The 22292-nt window shown below is 41.0% G+C and overlaps 1 protein-coding gene across 2 annotated transcripts in view; it reads right to left on the bottom strand.

Annotated features, from left to right (window-relative positions):
• MIPEP (mitochondrial intermediate peptidase) overlaps positions 1-22292 on the bottom strand; it is a 77173-nt gene that overhangs the window by 15133 nt on the left and 39748 nt on the right. For both annotated transcript variants that reach the window (XM_054164606.1, XM_054164607.1), the window contains exons 15-16: positions 18728-18802; positions 14608-14727 (exon numbers count right to left, since the gene is read on the bottom strand). In XM_054164606.1, the coding sequence (XP_054020581.1) occupies positions 14608-14727; positions 18728-18802 (195 nt within the window). The remainder of the gene's footprint in view (positions 1-14607; positions 14728-18727; positions 18803-22292) is intronic.

Below are 22292 nucleotides of genomic sequence, written 5' to 3'. Positions count from 1 at the left end.
CTTTTTATCCAGCACAACAGACTGAAATAAAGCTGTGTGACTGATCCACTGCTGTTATTAAAGGGGCGTTATTTCAACCAACATTATCAATCTTCTTTTATAACCATGTCTGAAGTATTTCCTCAATTCCTCTTGCAGTTACTTTCCATCCCCTCATGTAACAAACACAAATACCTCACTGAAACTTTTGTATTCTCACACCTTATCAGGATTTTTTTTAAAGCCCTTTTAGGATAACATTCTTAGGGTAAGATTCAGCTCATTGTACTTTAGCTGCCTTGCCCAAACTAGTCAACATAGGCTTCCTTTGTAGTCAGAGGACAGAGTCATTTATCCAGTTCTCTTTGGAGAGGATAGGGCTGCTGCTCTAGAAGGTATCTGAATAATTTAATACATCTTCTATCTAAAAGCTAACCCACTTCATTAATTCTAACACTATGGGAGGATCAGTTAAACCCAACTGTTTGGAAGACTACATAAAGTAATTTGTGATTCAATTACTTGAATTCTAAATTTAGAGTTGTTAGGATCATCACAAAAATAATCTGACATAAAAATTTAGAGGTGATTCTAAAGACAAAACTATAAGAAAAGAACTACAGGTAGCTTAACATATACTAACCTAGCTTTTATTTCAGTGTGGGTAATCATGGTTTCATGGAGCTCCACTAATTACTCCCCAGTATTACAAAACCCTACAATACCTTTTGGAAATATAAAAAAGAGAAACAAACCCCTAAAGAAATTCTTGTCTAGTGCTTCAATTTTTTAAAGTGTTCTTCCACCAGATTCTGCTGAGACTTCAGCTATTTCAAGGTATATTTAAGTCCACTTTGCTTTGCATCTTAAGACAAAAAACACAAGTAAGAACCTGAAAGTATTTTCAGTATTTAAGACTTTTAATTACAAAATGTGTGCTACAGTAATTACATCAATGAGCAAGTTGTTGAATAGTTTCCACAAGGAACAATATTTGATGGAGATACTATTTAATGCTCTCCCCCTTCTTAATTAAATTCTTACTCTGGCATGACAACCAATTGAGAAGCAGCCAGCTTATCTCCTTCAGGGGCTACTGGGTGGAGAACCCCTGGGTCTTGATGTTACTGTTCCTAATGCCCTTGAATTTAGCTACCAGCACATCTGGAAATCTCCTGTGAGTCATGAAGAAGCTTCAAGGTCTGGTAACTGGAGAGCCAGAAGAGAACAAGGAAATCAGCATAGGATATTTCCCTCTGATGAGACCAAGGTTTACCAGGGGTAGTGGAAATCCAGGACAATGCTGCTCTGGTATGCAAATGACCATATTGAAAGTTAGCACAGGCAATGTTTTCTCAGCACTGTGTCAGCCACTCAGATGGCAGGAGCTGAAGGTGGAACTTCAAGGGCTGCAGGCTACAGGTCAAGAACTATGAAAGCACTTTTCAGCACAGAAAAATGGTGAATTCACTGAGGATGCAGATGATTTCATTTGCTCCACATTTAGCTTAACAAGCTACCCATTCTGACAGACTGGTGGTGCAGGTATCATGTTAAAATATGAGAGGCAGAAAGTGCTTTTAGCAAAATTAAAATGTCCATTATCTGATGACCAGGACATCTGGTCTTACTTTTATTCCTTTGACTCCACTTTGCATTTTTCTGCTTTTACCCAGATCACTTTTCTCAAAATCCAAGAGCACAGAACTGTAACAGCATCCAGCCATCACAGACAATTTCTGTCTCATTCATTCATTTACAGTGACTCCCAGCACCAGTGTGCTAATCTACTTCAATTAAATAAATGCCCTTCTCTGAACTGCTCCCTTTCCCAAAAGAATTGAGTCTGCCATTAGACATGCTCAGAAGCTTGCTGGTAAGGCTCCTCTTTTTGTCTTGTCCCCACACAGTAATGGGAGTGAGCAGCCCAGGACTGTTAGCAGAAGTTTGGGCTGTGGCCACCAGGCTCCAAAGCGTAAGCTCTGTCGCTGGGTGTGCTTACTTTGGAGAGGCCAAACTGTCACATAGAAACTATTCTCCCACTTTTCTGTTTGGATTACTCATTTACAAAACCAGAAAATTATTTTCACATACACTTTTCAGCTTAAAGAATCCACTCCCTTGTTCTGAAACAGATCACAGAATGTTTTTCCTTATTGAGTTAGTTTGTTGCGCAAGTTTGCACTGGGACATCCTCAATTCATTCTCACCTGTAGACACAGTTAACGAGTTCTGGAGCACAGTCTGCAGTGTTTGTGCCGTCTATCTCTGGGGAAAAACTAGAGCACTCACTGACTGACAGGAATAACTTGCTCTATAGGTAGGCAGTGGCTTCCCAAGGCAACTTACTTTCTGTGGTTTTTGCCTGAGCCCCTCTAAGTTTTATAGGATTACATCAGCACCATTCTGGAGTTTCACAACAATAAGAACATCTAATAAAGAGCTTTAAAGCCGCTTCCCTCGCTGCACTTTCTAATCTTGTTTAGAATAACAGAAAGCTAATTTCAAGAAACCACATTTTGTGCTGCACCTCCAACTTTCTTAACTTTCCTGTTTTCAGTGTCATGCACTTCTGTTAAGAGTGGGAGAGCACACAAAGTAAACCAACCCAGAGACACTGCTGACATTTTAGAAAGCGAGTCAAGCAAGAGATTAAGATTTCAATTTATATCACTTCTGTGTTTTTATTATAAAATGATAAATAAATCTAGCACAGCAGGGAATGTAAATATTTTTGCAGTTGTTTACACTAGGGAAGAGGAAAGGAATTCAACATGCAATTAACCACTTAGGTGATTCCAGATAGGTACCATATGGCCTTTGAATTACTTAAAGAGAAATATTTCATTTTCATTTACAGACTATTGATGCTTTTGAGCTGCTTACAGCAAAGTCATTTAAAACTATTTACTCTTCGCTCTTCTCTCCTCCCCATGAAGTGACTGGGGGAAAGGGGACATGGGAGGTAACAACGGACACAAATATCAAAAAGCTCTATGTATGATCTGCATTGCTCTGCAGTTCTTCAAATGTGGATTAAAAGACACAGAGATATGAAAATTGATTCTCTGTTGTGTCTGTCGACCTTGTCTGACAAGCTGAGAGACAATGTTACTTGTACATAACTAGTCTTGGAGGGAAAATGTAAGAAATATACAACCAATTTCCAAAGATGCCCTTCACATTGTAACACAACTACACACATATACATGCACATGCAACACACACACAGAGAATTCTGTTACCAATTAACAATTTCTATGCCTGCCTTAAACATTCATAAGCTGGAGAAAACTAGAATCAGATCATCACAGTTTCCTTTGGGTACAGACTCACAATGGAACCCAAGGGTTTTATTCTACTTTACCAATGACATATTCCTTTAAACAAAACACACAACCCCCCCCCAAAACCTTCATGAATGTGGCTTTAAAAAAACCCTTATTAAATATATTAAGCAACACTGTAACTGCAAAATGTATTTGCCAGTACAACTTAATCATGTAAGTGCTCTGTATCTACACTGTAAGATGAAATTAATGCTCATTTACTCATTTTTGCCAGAGCCATTCCAGACAGGGATTTAGGGGATCACGATACAAATCTTGAACCTGTGACAAACTGCAGTATTAACTTGAAAAAAACACCTTTTCCCCCGCAGTGCAACTGCCACTTCCTGTTAGGCAAGAGGGAGAACAGATCCTCTTTCTTGTTCTTTTGTGTTGACCACAAGGTGTTCAGAGAGAGGACAATCTCACACTGCATTTGAAGAGCACTTCATTTCAGGCCCTGTTTATGGCAATGGCAGATTCATTTCTATCACCATCAAATACTGCTCCAGTACAGCAATCCTGGGGCGGGGTGGGGAAGGGTGTGTGACCTGTGAGAACAGAATTATGTAAAACTAAGCCAAAGCAGTGTGTGTTTTTGTATATCTCTTTCTCTGTATGTATGTGTGTGTATATATGTATCTACAAAAGACATATATAAAGCACATACAGCTATTCAAAATGTTTCCAGGAGGTGTATGCAACTACTTCCTGCACTGTTCCTTAAAATATTCTACTACACTCTCTCTGAAGTATATTTGAGGGCTAACACATGCAAAAAAAGAACTTCCTTAAAAGTGCTTCATATCTTACAATATCTGTAAACACTCTGCTGCTGTGGATAGTTGTCCAGTGAATAGTGTCATATTACCACCAGAAACCAAATCTTCACAGTATTTGCTATCACTATTTTCTTTATCACGAAGGGAACTCAACTCCAGAAAGACAGATACCTAAACAAACCATGAAGAGTGACTTTCAGAACTTTTGAAAGCCCCAGCATCTACTTTAATACTGACCTCAGCAGGGCACCAATCTTTTTGAAATGGCTTTTAGCTATTAATTATTTATAGAACTATTCACTTCCCCAGAGTGCACTATGCAATCCTTTATTAGTCTTTTCCTCAGATGGCAGACTCTTCAGCTTGATTTTGTAGTATACTTTAAAGAAGGCTCAGATGAAAACTAATCCAGGGATTTGCACTTTGCGTAAATAACTTTGTCTTCCAACATGGCAAGGTAAAAAAAGATTACTTTGAAGGGGTTACACAAACTTCAAGAGTCTGAGTAATGACATATGACTTCATCTCTCTTCAAAACACTCCAAAAAGTGGAATATGAGCAACATCAATGTCTCTTCAAGTAACCAAAGAGAGAGAAAAAGTGTAAAAGCAATCTTCTATTAAGGCTCTCTGCTTTTACTGTGAAATTTACATCTCTGTGATCCACAACAGTGGTTTCTTTAAAACACCTATTTCTTTAAGACACCTATTTCTTTCTTTAAGACACCTATTGCTTTCTTTAAGACACCTATTGCTTTCTTTAAGACACCTATTGGACGTCTGTTTCACTCTTCAACAAGTAAGGGGAAAAGCTGGCAAGAGTTTAAAACATTAGGTATTAATCATAATCACATGTGCTGTAAATTAAACCATTCTTCCCATCTATTATCTCCTCAGTCATAAGAAACAAATTATCAGAGTCCAATTACATAGTTTTTTTCATTAAAAAAAAAAAAGAAGAAAAATCAGAACATGCTAGTGTGCCCACTTATTTCCTATCTACTAGCCACATCAACTCCATTCCCTCAACTCTCCTCACAGGTCCAAGTTTCCTTCCTAAAATTGCCTCTTTTTATTCCATTTTTCCTACATCTTTAAGAGACATCTTTAAGACAACTACTACAGGACACAACACTACACAGTGCTAAGTACCCTATGCCAAATACTTATTTTTAAAAGCAGGTATTATTTTCTTCAGCAGCATCCCATGAATAAAAGCATGCTCTTATTTCAGCTGGAAGGGATCTACCACAATCAACTAGTCCAGCTGCCTAATTCAGAGCCCAGCAACGGTTAAAGCAAGTTGTTAAGGGCAGTATCAACACTGACAGGCATAGGGCCATGCTCACCTCCCTGGGAAGGCTGCTGCAGCATTGACCACCTTCTCAGTAAAGAAATGCTTCCTAATCATAGAATGGTAGGGGTTAAAAAGGGGCAATTTAAACCTGCCATGCACAGCTCTGAACCATTCCCCTATGTCCCATCACTGGATACCAGAGAGAAGAGATCATCATATCCCTATCCACTTCCCCTCCTCAGAAGAGCAATGAGCTCACCCCTCAGCCTCCTCTTGTCCAAACTAGAAAAGCCCAGAAACCTAAGCTGCTCCTCACAGGACATCACTTCCAGCTCTCTCACCTGCATTGTTGCCCTCCTCTGAATGCAATCAAGGACCTTCACATCCTTCTTGAATTGTGGGACCCAGAACTGCAGGAAGGAGTCAGGGGGAGGTCACACCAGGGCTGAATTCAATGAGATGATCTCCTCTTTTGACCAACTGCTAATGCTATGCCTGATGCCATCCAGGATGTGGGTTGCCCTCTTGCCTACCAGGGCACACTACTGACTCCAACTGAGCCTGATGTCAAGCAGCACCTCCAGATCCCTTTTTGTAAGGCTAATCTCCAGATACTCCTCTCCCAGTTTATACTTGTGCCTGGCATTACTCCATCCTAAGTGAAGAATCCATCACTGTTAAATTTTATCTCATCAATTATTGCCCAATGATCCAGTCTATCCAGATCTCTCTGCAAGGAATCGTGGCCTTTGAGAGTCATCAGCAGTCCCAGTGTGGTCTCACTGAACTTGCCAACAGTGCATTAAACTCCTGCATCCAGATCCTTGATAAAATACATTGAACAGAAGCGGCCCTAGAACTAAACACTGAGGAATGCTGCTGCTGACCAGCTGCCAGTCAGATGTAGCTTTTCTCAGTACAACCCTTTGAGCTCTGCCCTTCAGCCAGCTCTTCACCCGGCACACTGTAAAACCACTGATCCCACACTTGGACAATTTGTGCAGAAGAATGGCATAAGAAACAGTATGAAAAGCTTCACTAAAATCCAGAAAAACTACATCCCCTGCCTTCCCATTAGCCACCAGGGAGTGGCCTTAGCATGGGATGCCAAATTAGTCAAGTGGGACTTACCTTTTGTGAACTCATATTTACCATGCTTGATGATTGCATTATTCTTTAAATAGTAGTACCAAGTACAGCCTTCTCCATACATTTTTTCCAGAAAATGAGGTTGGACTAACAGGTCTGTAGTGTCCTGGGTGTTCTTTCATGCCCTTTTTGTAAACTGGAGTAACATTTGACAACTCTCACTCACCAGAAACCTCCCCAGACTCCCAAGACTTTTGGCAGATGATAGAGAAGGGTCTTGCTCCTTCAGAACACTGCAATAACTCCCAATGAGGCCCCATGGACTTGTGAACAATCAGCTGATACAACCAGTCCCTCATAATTTCAATGTCCACAAACAGAAAGTCATTGCTCACACACTTGTGGTCTTCCAGCTGCATTAATTCCTTACGCATTACTTACTACTTCATAAAAAAATCACTCTTTTATTTTTATTTTTTTTTAATACAGGGGTATAGGCATGATGCATTTCTGTTTTTCTGCATTTCTGCAACCAGCACCAGAACAAGAGGACACAGTCTCAAGCTGTGCCAGGGGAAGTTCAGGCTGGATGTTAGGAAGAAATTCTTCACAGAGGGAGTGATTGGCCATTGGAATGTGCTGCCCAGGGAGGTGGTGGAATCACCATCACTGGAGGTGTTTAGAAGGAGACTTGATGGGGTGCTTGGTGCCATGATTTAGTTGATTGGATAGTGCCGGATGATAGGTTGGACTCGATGATCTCAAAGGTCTCTTCTCTGCTTTATTCTATTCTATTCTCTAACATTTGTTGTTCTTTTCTATCCCACTCTTCTCTTGCTTCACCAGTAGTGATGGAACTTTATTACCTTCACTGTTTGCATTTTGCAACTTAGTATTTCTAGCATTCTTATTCTGAATTAGTGCATTCTTTCAGGAATTATCTCCAGTCATATCATCACTTCTGGGATAAGCTGGGGAGGGACTTCTCAGGATATCAGGTAGTGATAGGACTAGGGGGAATGGAATGAAGCTGGAGGTGGGGAGATTCAGGCTGGATGTGAGAAGGAAGTTCTTCACCATGAGAGTGGTGAAGCCCAGGAATGGGTTGTCCAGAGAGGTGGTTGAGGCCCCATCCCTGGAGGTGTTTTAAGACCAGGCTGGATGAGGCTCTGGCCAGCCTGATCTAGTGTGGGGTGTCCCTGCCCAGGGCAGGGGGGTTGGAACTAGATGATCCTTGTGGTCCCTTCCAACCCTGACTAATACTATGATACTATGATTTTTTTTATGATCTTGATGAGGTCTTTAAAAGGCTTAGTCCCTTTTTACCAATTTTATTTTTTTTTCCATCAGGATAACTAGAAAATCATCATATTTAGGTATTTTCCAACTACAGCAAATAACTGGCACCCTTCCTCTTCCTGACACGTTGTTTTAAATCACTATTGACATTGTTTTGGTTTTTAAGCTGCTTGGAATTTCCACAATTCTACTTTGGGCTCACTGGAGCTTATCCTGTCTTCTGTTTGTCACACTTTTTTATGGCTTCTCTTATTCTACTAACCTCCTTTGCTCAGATATTCAGTGTTGGTGTTTCTTTTGGCATGTTATGGATTAGCACCGTAAATGTTATTCCCTCGTCCTCAACCCCGTAATGGTAATTTCAAAGCTGTTTGCCAACAGCACCGACTCTACTTTTCAGCTGTTCTTTTTCATTTCCTTTAGCCTAGCTTTCAGTTTTGCTTAGGTTCTAAGGTTACATCGGTTTAACTTAATAAACCTAAGACAAATTTGGGAAGATTTTAGATAAATGTGAAATGAAATCACAGTTTAAAATGTAATTGGCAGCCACTACTTAGCCTTCCTTACCAATAATGTCAAGATTTATGTTCACCACTTGAGTAAAGTTTTCAGAATTCAAAACCACTTTTACATTCAGAGGTTAAGGGTTATCACTTATTTATTTTAAGACAGATGCCTCATTGCTTGCCCAGTCTGACTCTCTACTCTTTTACACAGTGTTACTGAAATTCACATGAAATGTTAAACGGGACTGGAGTTACAGCTACACATTAGTAGCCACTCCAAAGAGCTAACAAGAAATCCAAAGATAACAGATGCCACAATGACACAGATGGCAGATTCCATAACAAGATATTTCATTCAAAACTGCCTGCCAGCCTTCAGTAGGCTGAGGAACAGGCCTGTTAAAACAATCTCTCCCCCTTCACTGCAGCACCACTTCTAAGAGTGATCACAATGAGTACAAGACTGTGATACAGAACTTCAGAAATCACATTGTCTCCAATTTTGGCCTCTGGCTTACCTAAGACAATTAAGCATGAGGTCAGGTCACTTTCAAGCTCTTAAGAAACGGCTCCTAAGAAGGCAAAAGAAGCACACAGCTGTTCAACCCCAGGCAACTCTACAAGCTTGGTAAGCTGGAAAGCTGCCTGGTAGAAAAAGACCTGGGAGTGTTGGTTGACAGCCAGCTGAATATGTGCCAGCAGTGCATTCAGGTGGCCAAGACGACTACCAGAATCCTGGTCTCTACCAGGAATAGTGTGACAAGCAGGACTAGGTAAGCAATTGTCCCCCCTGTACTCAGCACCAGTGAGGCCACACCTAGAATACTGGATTCAGTTTTGGGGCCCTCACTACAAGACAGACATTGAGTGCTGAAGCATTTCCAAAGGAGGACAACAAAGCTGGTGAAGAGTCTTATGAGGAGGGGCTGAGGGAACTGGGGTTGTTTAGTCTGGAGAAAAGAATGATGATGTGAGACCTTATTGCTCTTTACAGCTACTTCGGGAGACTGTAGTGAGGTGAGTGTTGGTCTCTTCTCCCTAGTAAAATATGGCAGGAGGAAAGGAAAAGGCCTCAGGTTGCACCAGGGGAGGTTTAGATTGGATACTAAAGAAACTTCTTCACTGAAAGGGTTCTCAAACAGTGGAATAGGCTCCCCAAGGAAATGGTAAAATCATCATTCCTGGAGGTGTTTAAAATATGAGTAGTTGTGGTACCAAGGGACATGGTTTGGCAGCAGACTTGGTAGAGTTAGATAATGGTTGGATTGGGTGACCTTTTCCAGCTGAAATGATTCTATGATTCTTTTGCTCTTGGGTGTTGCTCAACAAAACAAAACAGGGGGTTGGGCACGTGGTGGCAACGTGCCTTGCAGATACTATTTTTTCCTCAGCAGAGAAGCTGTTTCTCTGCATCTGGTGACACCAACTCCTTTTCAGCTGACCAGCATCCCAGATACCTTTTTTATGTGCCCTATTAAAAAATCCTTGTGTTCTCAACACCCACAGCAAACCACATCTTCCTGTAGTGCCCAACATCCTCCCTGAGAAAGAACTCCAAATGATAGGCTACATCTTTTCCATTGATTTCCTTTGTCAGGAACATGACAGACAAGTTAAGACAATGACCTAGGTGAAGCCTTCTGAGGTCAGAATCCCTGTCTGGGCAGAGTCTCCCCAGCTGCAGGAAGAAGACAAGCAACCACACTGGTGATACACCATTGTTCATGCTCTTCTTCCCTCTAGGGTATCTAGAACAATACCTGCCTTGTCTTCTGTTGGCAAACTTGGCTAGCTAACATATTTGGTCTCACAGGTGTTTTGGTCTCTCAAATCACTAGCAACCATAGGCCATTAAAAAGTTCTCATGCTGCCAAACAAACCTGCACTCTGGACAAAAGCACAAAGGCATATTTAAACCTGTAACCTGATGTAAAATTTCAGGCCACTAGTAGAGGTTGCCCTTCTGAACATGATCATATACTTAACATGCTAGAGCAAAAAAGGTATACAGCAAATTATTTAGTGTTCCAAAAAATATCAAAAGGCCAACATGTTCCTTCCTATCAGATGTAATTATAAAGACGTATGTGGGTTAATTCCAGCACTGCACTCTGTATTCAAGCAGCACACAAATAAATTCTTTCTGTTTCTGAAAGAACAGCATACTGGAAAGGCAAGTCATTGTAAAAAGTATACAAGGGACTATTTGGCAGTGACCCAAAAATGAACACAGATTCACTGTGCCTCCCTGCTCTTCAAAACCATTTCTCCTCACAGTTTCAATTCATACCAGCATCTCCCACCAAACCCCCAATTCAGAACGAAGAAAGGTCACTGTGCAAGGCAGACAATTAATATGCAAGCCCACAGTAACTTTTTTAAAGTAAGAATCAATAATTCAAATCCATACAGTATTTCACAGAGAAAATTCAGGTAGAATGATCTGGGCAGCTGGTGTTTATTGTTAAACCACTTCATTATTGGGAGCTCTTTCCTGTAACTGCAGGAGGTTGCAATCTCCACTATCGCTGCAGAGCCTGTTTACCCTGTGTCTCATTTTTCGTTACGATATTGAACCGAAACCCACAGCAGGAGATAGGAATTATTATGGTTGGCACGGGACTAACAATGCCATATCATTAAGTTTTGATGACTGTCTCAAAGGAAAGTATTTTTCAAGTCTGAACTTGGGGGACAGGCAGGGGACAGAGCAACAGATCATGGGAAGAAACTTTGATCATGTCTCAGGTTGATCAAAGGGTCACCTGACACTTTTGAAAGTCTCTCTGGGCATCCTGGAGACAAAGGTAGAGGAGACCAAGGAATGTACTCTAAAAGCAGACAGTGTTATCAATTTTAAGGCAGACCACAGGAAATGGAAACTGGCTTCAAAAGAGATGAGAACTAAGCTATGATTTGAAGAACAGTACGGAGCAAAAGCAGAGTACAAAATTCACCAGAGTTGACAGGCTTTAGCACCACGTACATTCAGGAAGAAACAGCAAGAAAATGTGTGATCATTAGTATTTGGTTGTTCTTGCTTTTCTAGAAGAGTCAAAGGAAAGACTGATTGCTTTTTAAAGGTATCACAGAGACTCAAGAATCCAGCCTGTGCAAAGTCTGTATTCATTTTCCACGCTCAGTAACAAAACTCCTCTGGCAACAAAACCACCAGACACTACAAAAACAGGCAAATACATTTCCTTGCCCCCTGCCTGGCAGTCAGCAGCTTCTGGATTCAGTAAAAGAGCAAGGAAATCCCAGCAGAATTTCATCCACCAGAAGCCAGCAGTAAAACCTGTGGTACTTTCAAACAGATAAGCAATGGCCAGCCAAAAATCAAGATTTACATTCTTCAGGAAAAGAGAGTCTCGTGGAGTCCTGCTTCTCTGTGCTTCTGTCTCTACAGTCTGCTCCATTCTTCCTTTCTGCCTTGCATGTGGCACTAGCTTCTGCAACAGTCTGTGTCAACACAACCAGTGTAAATGCCACTGTGTGCAGTGCCAACTGCCCCAGAGCCGGTACATCTTGTATGAATGGCAAATACAGGCTTTGACAAGATCTTCTTCCCATTATCTCTCCCAGCATTGGCACATATGACATGATCTTTGCTGAGGATGCTTTGTTTTACTTTCAAATAGGTATTACTACAGAGATACAGCAACATCTGCTCCTTAGGTATAGTTTATGTGCCTCATTTTTAAAGTACTATAACAAAAAGATGCACAAAAATTATCCTACTACCAGATTTGGGCCTCAGAAAGACTCTGCTCAAGATACACTCTGTAGCTCTGCTTCAGAAAAAATGGGTCTGCACAATAAGACTGAACCACAAATACATTCAGAGGATATTTACTCAGTTTATTTGCCTGTCAAGAGAAGTAAGAGTGAATTAAGGTTTATCAGGAGGAGACGATAATGGATGCTTGTTCAGCCCTGATGGACACATTTATGCAGTTAAGATCTTCATTATGAAATAATTACTTTTTCCCAACATATACAAGCCTGACTTTATTAACTCAGAATTGAATCTCAAGCTATTGAGAGCAGCTAAAATTCAAATAATCAAAATATGTTGTTTTCTCTGCCAGCCCCATACTCAGCCAAATGGCAGATTAAGTTCACCTTGTATTTCAATGCCCAGTTATGAAATCAATGAAGGGAATATACTCTCTTCACTTATAAAACACAAAAAGCCAAGAATTTTTTTCATCCAGATGACAAATTAAACCGCAAGCACCTCTGAAGTTTGCAAGGAAGAGCGGCAAAGGACAAAGAGCCAAATTACTGACATTAAGTTACTCTACACAGCACTGACATTCTCCTAATGTATTTTTTCACTAAGTTTCACTGAAATTTAAATTGCATTACAGTTCTTGGCACACTAAATCTAAATCCGATACAAATTTGAAGAACACACTTTCTGACATTTCAAAAGTTCACCAGATGTCTTTCTTCATGTTGAGGCTAAGATTATTAAGAGCTATTACACACTTCTGAAGGCAGCCAGTCACCAGTGGTGTGCCCCAGGGATCAGTACTGGGCCCCATGCTCTTTAACATCTTTATTGATGATCTGGACGAGGGCATCGAGTCCATCATCAGTAAATTTGCTGATGACACCAAGCTGGGGGCAGGAGTTGATCTGCTGGAGGGTAGAGAGGCTCTGCAGAGGGACCTCGACAGGCTGGGCAGATGGGCAGAGTCCAACGGCATGAGATTTAACACATCCAAGTGCCGGGTTCTGCACATTGGCCACAGCAACCCCATGCAGAGCTACAGGCTGGGGTCAGAGTGGCTGGAAAGCAGTCAGGCTGAGAGAGACCTGGGGGTGCTGGTCGACGGTAGACTGAACATGAGCCTGCAGTGTGCCCAGGCAGCTAAGAGGGCCAATGGCATCCTGGCCTGCATCAGGAACAGTGTGGCCAGCAGGAGCAGGGAGGTCATTCTGCCCCTGTACACTGCACTGGTTAGGCCGCACCTCGAGTACTGTGTCCAGTTCTGGGCCCCTCAGTTTAGGAAGGATGTTGACTTGCTGGAACGAGTCCAGAGAAGAGCAACAAAGTTGGTGAGGGGTTTGGAACATAAGCCCTACGAGGAGAGGCTGAGGGAGCTGGGGTTGCTTAGCCTGGAGAAGAGGAGACTCAGGGGTGACCTTATTACTCTCTACAACTACCTGAAGGGAGGTTGTAGACAGACGGATGTTGGTCTCTTCTCCCAGGCAAGCAGTACCAGAACAAGAGGACACAGTCTCAGGCTGCGCCAGGGGAGATACAGGCTGGATGTTAGAAAAAAGTTCTATACAGAAAGAGTGATTGCACATTGGAATGGGCTGCCTGGGGAGGTGGTGGAGTCGCCATCGCTGGAGGTTTTTAGGAGAAGACTTGACGGGGTGCTTGGTGCCGTGGGTTAGTTGCTTGGGCGGTGTTGGATTGGTTGATGGGTTGGACGCGATGATCTTGAAGGTCTCTTCCAACCTGGTTTATTCTATGTATTCTATGTAATAACTAAACTTAAAAAGTACTTAAAATGGACCAATAAATGCAGGCTAACTTTCAAAGCTGTTCCATTCACTGGGTATCTAATAACTGTGGAGGAACAATGTAAAACGCCTATAAAAATGCTGACTAGTCAGACATTATACTCTGAAGACATCTTGCTTCTACTTCTCTTGTCTTTGCCAGGCCAGAAGAGTCAGCAGTTTTGATGAGGAGTGCTGAAGTACATTTTTCTTAACACCCTTCTCACAGAACAAAAATCACATTTTTGCTAAGGAGAAAAATACATTTCCCCAGGAGCAGAAAGCAGAGAAAGGATCAGGGTATTCTGACCAAAGAGTCTGGGGCCAGGAGATCTCTGCAAACTGCACTTTCGGAAGTCACATGAAGTATAGAACAAACTGCACTATTAGTCATAAGGAAGATCAAAATTACACAGCTCAGTAGAAGTCAAAGCTTCAACGCTTTCAGATACCACATGAAAGGAAAAATAAGTGATGTGCCAAAGGTCACAGCAGCACAGTGAGAAAACCTCGCTTCCAAGTCCTATTTCACGCTGACTTCAGATAATAAAAGAAAACCTTAAGTTTCAAGTTCAGCAGGACAAGACTATACAAACCCAACACATTAACTTCATTTTGATTTTTTGCTGGAAATTTACAACCCCCTACTCTCTGGCTAAAGCAGCTGAAAGAAAGCAAACTCTTTCAACAGAGAAATACAATAACAAGCGCATGAGCGTGAGGGGCGAGGAGCAGGGAGAGGTAGGGATACTACTAGGCTAGGAAAGAAAAGATGAAGCTTATACAGTCAGTATGTTTCTACTTACTGTATTAGGTACATATGGCAATCCATAAACTTTCTCCTGTGTTTCTTTTAAAATTTCTGTGGTTGACTTTTCTAGTGGATGTTTCCCATGGTAGATCTGGTCCAAGGCAGCATAAAATACCTGAAAACATAAAATAGATGTTTTTCTTTGGCACATGCCACTGGCATTTGACAACAACAACAAAAAAGGACAAATAGAAAAGAATGGGAGAGAGGATAGGAAGAGGTAAATATATATGAGTTTGTACATCTTCTATTTTTAGCATAACATACAAGGACAGAAACTGGCTTTTGGAGGACACCAACCACCATCATCATAATCATAGAATCATAGAATTGTTAGGGTTGGAAGGGACCTCAAGGATCATCTAGTTCCAAATCCTCCGCCATGGGCAGGGACACCTCACACTAGATCAGGTTGCTCAGAGCCATATCCAGCCTGGCCTTAAAATCCTCCAGGGATGAGGCTTCTACCACCTCCCTGGGCAACTCATTCCAGTGTCTCACCACCCTCATTAGGAAGAACTTCTTCCTAACATCCAATCTGAATCTACCCATTTCTATTTTTTTCCCATTCCCCTTATTCCTATGACTACCTGACACCCTAAAAAGTCCCTCACCAGCTTTCTTGTAGGCCCCCTTAAGATACTGGAAGGCCACAATAAGCTCTCCTCGGAGCTTTCTCTTCTCCTGACTGAATAGCCCCAACCCTCTCAGTCTGTCCTCATAGAAGAGGTGCTTCAGCCCTCTAATCATCCTCATGGCCCTTCTCTGGACATGCTCCAGCACATCCAGATCCTTCCTGTAATAGGAGATCCAGAACTGGATGCAGTACTCCAGGTGGGGTCTCACCAGAGTGGAGCAGAGGGGGAGAACCACCTCCCTTGACGTGCTGGCTATGCTTCTCTTGATGCAACCCAGGATATGGTTGGCTTTCTGGGCTGCAAGTGCACGCTGGTGGCTCATGTTGAGCTCCTCATCCACCAGTACCCCCAAGTCCTTTCCTTTAGGGGTGCTCTCAAGCCAGTCACTGCCCAGCCTATATCGGTGCTTGGGATTGCCCCAACCCAGATGCAGGACCCTGCACTTGGTCTTGTTGAACCTCATGAGGCTGGCTTTGGCCCACCTCTCCAGCCTGTGAAGGTCCCTCTGGATGCCATCCCTTCCCTCCAGCATGTCTGCTGCACCACACAGCTTGGTGTCATCAGCAAACCTCCTGAGGGTGTACTCAATGCCACTGTCCATGTCGCCACAAGAGCGGTCTCAGTACTGATCCCTGCAGGACTCCACTTGTCACTGGCCTCCACTTGGACATATTGACAGCTACCCTTTAGATGCAGCTTTCAAGCCAGTTCTGTATCCACTGAATGGTCCATCCATCAAGCCCATACTGCACCAGCTTGGTATATAATAAATCCATGTTTAGGCCACTGAAAACACTGGCAGTACCAAATCATCATTTGGAATCTTCAAAAACATGGTGCTGAAAGTAGGAAATGTGTGATACTATTTAGTAGGCCATTATGGTCATTTGGCATGATTGAGACTAGTTGAACATCAGTTATACAAGAGTAATTTAAGGGCAAGCAGCCTGTTTAACCATTGCATCATTGCCAGCAGCAGTCCATCCTGCAGGAATTTCAGCTCACCAGAGGTGTGTGTTCTTTCCCCAGTTCTAATGCAATGGGATCTGGAGTGACACCGAGACAGACCCTACAGATATCTCAGGAGGGCCAAGAGCAACAGGTTGATTGCACAGGACACTATGGGACTGATGCAATGACACCTCCTTGTCATTTACTTCTGGAGCAATGCCACAGATATTGCCATAGTTGGAAAAGACCTTTAAGATCACCAATCAATCAATCAATCACCTCTAAAACCATGTTCCTGCCACAGGACAAAGAAGCCATGTTTCTTGCTAATATATCTGTGACTTAATTTTCTTTCTATCCAAGCCCATTTAGTCCTCACAATGTAAATCTGGCCTCAAACCTTGATGAGGTAACAAATACACATTAAAAGTTGGAAGAAAATCTGTCAGATCTATATACAGTCATGAACACACCAGGAAGGAATAGGTGCATGTGAAAGAGTTATCATCACTTTGGTAGTTACTAGTCTGTAGACTGGCAAATTATTCTGTGCCAGTAGATGTCATGAATAGAAGCCCACTACTAAACATTCTCATCATACATTTTATTTCACTCCTGCATTGTTTTTTCCCAAAAAAAAATCCTATATGAACTAACTGTATTCTTGCCCACATTCTTTCTGCATTCTCAGCTATCTCTGTACAAGAACCTTTCAGAGCCAAGAGCATATATTTCAAAATCAGATCTGTAGAGAGGATGCAATTATTTTCATGGCATAGATGTATAGCCACAAGTAGCACCCTCTTTGTTAACACCTGCACAGCGAGCACTGGCTTCTGCCAGCCAGCACTGCACTGAAAGCATAACTCAAAAATCCCTTAACTAATTAAAAATATATGTATAATACCAAAAACTGTGTTAAGTCTGGTTTTGATCAGTGTAACTGATGTGTATACATTACAAGTCCACACTCTAACATTCTGATACAAGTAACTGCACAGAGCAAAGTACAAATATTTAACTAAGTTTTTCTTCTAAATCAGCTTCAGGGAACCAGAGCAACTCACATCTGTTGCAATCATTTGGGTACTTTTCAAAGTGAAGAATTGCAAAGAGCTGATCTTTACATTTGCTCCTTTCTGCATCTCTAAAATAGCAACTATCTTTTATTAGGGTAGTAGCAGATTTATCTCATCTAAACACTAGGTCAGCTGTAAAAAGGGAAATTACATGCTTTTGGCTTATGTAAAAACAAAGGGGGGGGGGGGGGGAAACAATCACAAAAATCACACAGTGGAAGATTTTAGCATATTAAATGCAGCCAAACCCACTGTGAAGACACTTGGCTGGAAGCTAATGCTACTGTTCACATCTGAGAACGGCTGTTGCAGGACTGAAAACCCCTAAATACTCAGAACTGTAATTTCTTTTATTTCCTTTGAAGAAAAGCACCACTGACAGTTTATGGGAAGGTTACATTTACCCACTGAAAACAAAGTCTCCTTAATTTAATTACTGTTCCTCACACTGTGACAGAGAAGTCTTACAGCTTTATAGCTGCACCAAAAATCTGGATGGCAGTAACAAGCTGCCATTTTCATAGTGGAGCTGCAGAAGACAAAGAGCTCAAATCGCATTTGAGTATATAAATGAGGTGGTTTGATTTTACTGAGGTGGCCTATATCTCTCAGTCCAAAAGCACACAATACTTCTATCTGCTGCAAGTTCTCCTTAAATGATTCTATGAATTGAACAGTCCATCTTCAACCTATTCAATCTATCTAGGGATTCTGATAATCCAACCATTTTCAAAAACTGTGTAGATTTAGGCATTCAGCCTTAAATAAACAGCACAGAATACATTCAGAAATACAAACATGAAAATTCACATAAGAATTAAGTAGTTTTCACTAGCTTACATATATTTGGATAATATTACAACATATGTAGAATAGAATAGAATAAACCAGGCTGGAAGAGACCTTCAAGATCATTGCATCCAACCTATCATCCAACACCATCTAATCAACTAAACCATGGCACCAAGCACCCCACCAATTCTCATCCTAAACACCTCCAATGATGGTAACTCCACCACCTTCCCGGGCAGCCCATTCCAATAGCCAATCACGCTCTCTATGAAGAATTTCTTCCTAACATCCAGTCCAAACCTCCCCTGGTACAGCTTGAAACTGTGTCCTCTTGTTCTGGTGCTGGTTGCCTGGGGGAAGAGACCAGTCCCTGCCTATCTACAACCTCCCTTCAGGTAGCTGTAAAGAGCAATAAGGTCTCCCCTGAGCCTCCTCTTCTCCAGGCCCAGCTCCCTCAGCCTCTCTTCACAGGGCTTGTGTTCCAAACCCCTCACCAACTTTGTTGCTCTTCTCTGGACACGCTCCAGCAAGTCAACATCTTTCCTAAACTGAGGGGCCCATGTAACACTACAATAAAAGCTTTGTAATCTTGTATGAATTAAAATGTTCTGTAAGTTCTGGATAGAGAATAGAGACTAGAATGTAAATAACATACCTGGAGTTGCATATCAGCTGCAGCACACACTTTTTTGGACTCACACAGTCTTGATACCATGTTTTTTGGTAGAGGCTTAAAGAAAAAGAAGTCAGAACATCTTTAGAATTGTATATTTGTAAATAGTATGCTTAATACTAGAAAAGGAAGAATGTTAAAAAAATACTGTTGGTGCTATAAAAACACATTTTAATTGCTTTGCATCGATAAAGGAAATCATATTTGCTAACAAAATATTAGATAGGCAACTCTATACATCTATGAATTAAGCTATCAGCAGTAATTTACATAGCAATCAAGAAATTATAGGGTCTCTGTATTTGTTTTCTGTAAATTGATTCAATGTTCCCTTCTATGTCTATTAAAAATATGACTGTCTTCAGAGATAAAAGAACAGATAGGGCAGTTAGAAGTCCTCCCAGGTCATCTTGACTAATTGTCAAAAGTAAGCTTTAGAATAGCTTTTCCTGCTGGTCTTTGAGCATATTTCACCTAGATTTGCACAAAGGCCCACATAATTCCCTCCAAACTGGTGAGGTTTTCATAACTCCAACTGGTACAGCAACAGACATTCTACCTTAACCCACATAAAAATGCTTGGTCATACTGAACAGTAAGCATCTGCCCTTTGAAATTTTTAACAAAGTTGAATGTATTCCACATCTATGGGAATAAAATTATCTATGCCACCACAGGCTGAAAGTCAGAGGAATTTTTCAAGTCATTAAACAAATTCCTTTTGACTTTCTATCCAAACATCTATGAGTACATCCAAAGCCTTTTTAATGCCAGATTTTCAAGAGTATCTGTGTATGAATGCCTGACCTTACCCTTCTTCCCACTATTTCCTGAAGCTTTTCAACAGATATGCTTCCTAACAAGCACATTTATTGCTATGAATTTTATTAACCAAACATATTAAGCATGGCTAAAGCAACTTAGGTCTTGCTAAAATATTGAGGAAGTTACTACAATTTGCACAACATAATACAGGTGTTTGGTATTACACTGAACTTTGGAAGCATACCTACACTTTTACAGCATGTTGAATTGTTCAAGAAATTAAGGTGTTCAAGAGGGGACTGGATGTGGCACTTGCTGCCATGGTTTAGTAGTCACAAGGTCTTAGGTGACAGGTTGGACTTGATGATCTTTGAGGTCTCTTCCAACCTTACTGATTCTATGATTCTATGATAGATGAAAGTCTACAGATCCTGATGGCAGAGGTGTATATTTAGGTTCTGTGCAAATAATATGACTTCAATACAAACCATATTAATGTTCACAGAAAAAAAATCAGCTCCAGAGAAGTTACACATAAGAAAATACTATCAATTAACTCTGTGGAAGTTTAAGCAGATAAGAAAAACTCCGAAGTTGCACAGCTGTTTTATGCAGTAGCTTGCCAGGACTTGTAACCTCTTCTCCAAGAGAAATCTTAGCTGGGTAAAGAATGGGATAGAACAACATCCACTATTTTCCCTGTCATAAATGTGCACAGCTGTTACATTTCATCACAGGAAAATGAACCAATGAACACAAAGTCTCTCCTACAGGACATCTTTATTAGGCTGGTATTTACCCTTCCCAAATACAAAAGTCCTGTTTGAAATTACATGATGGGTTTTGACTACTACAATTAGGAGTAAATGGGCAGTTAGCCACAGCAATAAAGATCTTTGTAGCCAACTACCTTGAGGTTCCATACTGGATTTAGTATTGTTAAAAACACTACTTAGAATCATAGCATCAATAAGGCTGGAGAAGACCTCAGAGATCATTAAGTCCAACCTGTCACCCAATACCTCATGACTAACCTAAACTTAATTATGTAGAAAAGTTATTAAGACAAGCAGAAAATAAAATTACAAATGGTAAGAAGTATTTTGGCTGGACAGTTTTCCTCCTTCAAAGACTTTTTACACTGGAACTAAAGCACATGTGGGCTTGCAATAATGCTTTCAGTTGTCATGCTAGAAACCCTTGTGTAAGAAAACTTACAGAATTTTGAACTGATTTTATTATTAAGCTCCAAACCTAGCAGCAAGTTTTGGCAGCTTATTCAAGGCTTTCATTCCCTGGTGAAGTAGCGCAGTATGGAATTAAGCAAAATGGATTTCTTCTATGGTCAAGTGTATTTTCTTGTTGAGTAAAGAATGAGAAATCTGGATGGAAGCTTTTTAATTGTACTGTGTGACAGTGTTAAAAAAGCTGAACATCCAAAAACTTGGCCACAGCAAATGTTTGTTTTACACAGTTATAATTTAAGAGTGTTACAGCCAAGAGCACTCGTATCAGCAAGGTCAAACCAGTTCTTTCAATATAATGGATTTTCAACTTTATATTTCAGCTATATAAACATTAAATGATGGCTAAGCACACAGGCTTGGTACACAAAATAAATAGAACAAAAAGCACTAAGACTTTTCTAATTGGCATTTTGGTAAACCATTGTCCCAGAGATCGTCAACTGAATTGGGAAATCCAAGTTTTCAGTTCACTGGGGCACAGAGCAGCAAGGTTTGGTGATGCAGTCAGACTTTGAACACTCCCCAAGAGAGCTGGTCATGTCCAGAAACAAATGAAGCACGTCTAACTCTGTTCAGAGCAAAGCATTTCTTATAGTCTCTTTACCCAAGACAGTGTTGCCTGCTTTTTTTCAATTGTACTGCTAATAGCTGACCTCAACACAGAGAATATGGCTCTGCATTCACCCATTCCTTCCTTATGTTCTGCTATAAGCATCTAGCCATTCGAAATTGAACTCCTACAGGGAGACACAGAATGATCATTAATAACATACTAAAATCTCTCTGCCCAGGAGATGACTTACCACCTTGTAAAGACCAAGTAAAATGTAGGTAAACCTAGAAGTCTCAGTAACCCTAAAAGTCTCCAGGAATATATATGTATGTTATTATTTTTTTGCAGCCATGTGAATATCAAACAACCAACATAGGTCTACTCTGCCCTGAAGCTCAAGCTTTAGTATTAAGCAGACTGAAATCAACAGGAAATTACAAATCATTACAACAATACCTACTGACAAAAAAGCGCAGGGGAAAGACATCAATGTCCTTTTGTTTAAATCTACCAGTGCTACTGATCAGGCTCAAACATTGTGCTGTGATCATAACTCATAAGCCAACCAGTATCTGGCACCAGAGAAACATTCCCAAAATAAGATTAAATTGAAAGAATGATAACAAGGAGATCACTTACTTTTTTTCCCCAAACCACCTTTATCATTTTAAATTTTAGTATTTCAGGGAACTAGAATTAGATTCCAGAAGGTTTTTTAAAGATCACCACTCTTCTAGAAAGTTTGTTTTTGTAAATGTCAGTGTCCCAGGTTACACCCATCCTTCATGGGGGCTGAAAAGAACTCAGCCCCCATGTGGACAAAAGAAACCTGATCCAGGTGGGCAGTGAGAGAGATTAGGCTTTCCCCAATCCCAGGAGGAGGGGTCCGTTGGGTCAAAGGTCTATTCCACTCTCCCTTCCTGTCCAGCAAGCCTATTTGAGGACAGACAAGTCTTAGCTTTTTTTCTTTGTCCTTGTCTTG

The sequence above is a fragment of the Dryobates pubescens genome, chromosome 10 (genome assembly GCF_014839835.1).
Source record: "Dryobates pubescens isolate bDryPub1 chromosome 10, bDryPub1.pri, whole genome shotgun sequence".
Lineage (NCBI taxonomy): Eukaryota > Metazoa > Chordata > Aves > Piciformes > Picidae > Dryobates > Dryobates pubescens.
Note: the sequence above shows the minus strand (reverse complement) of the source record. Positions and strands in the feature narration are given on the sequence as shown.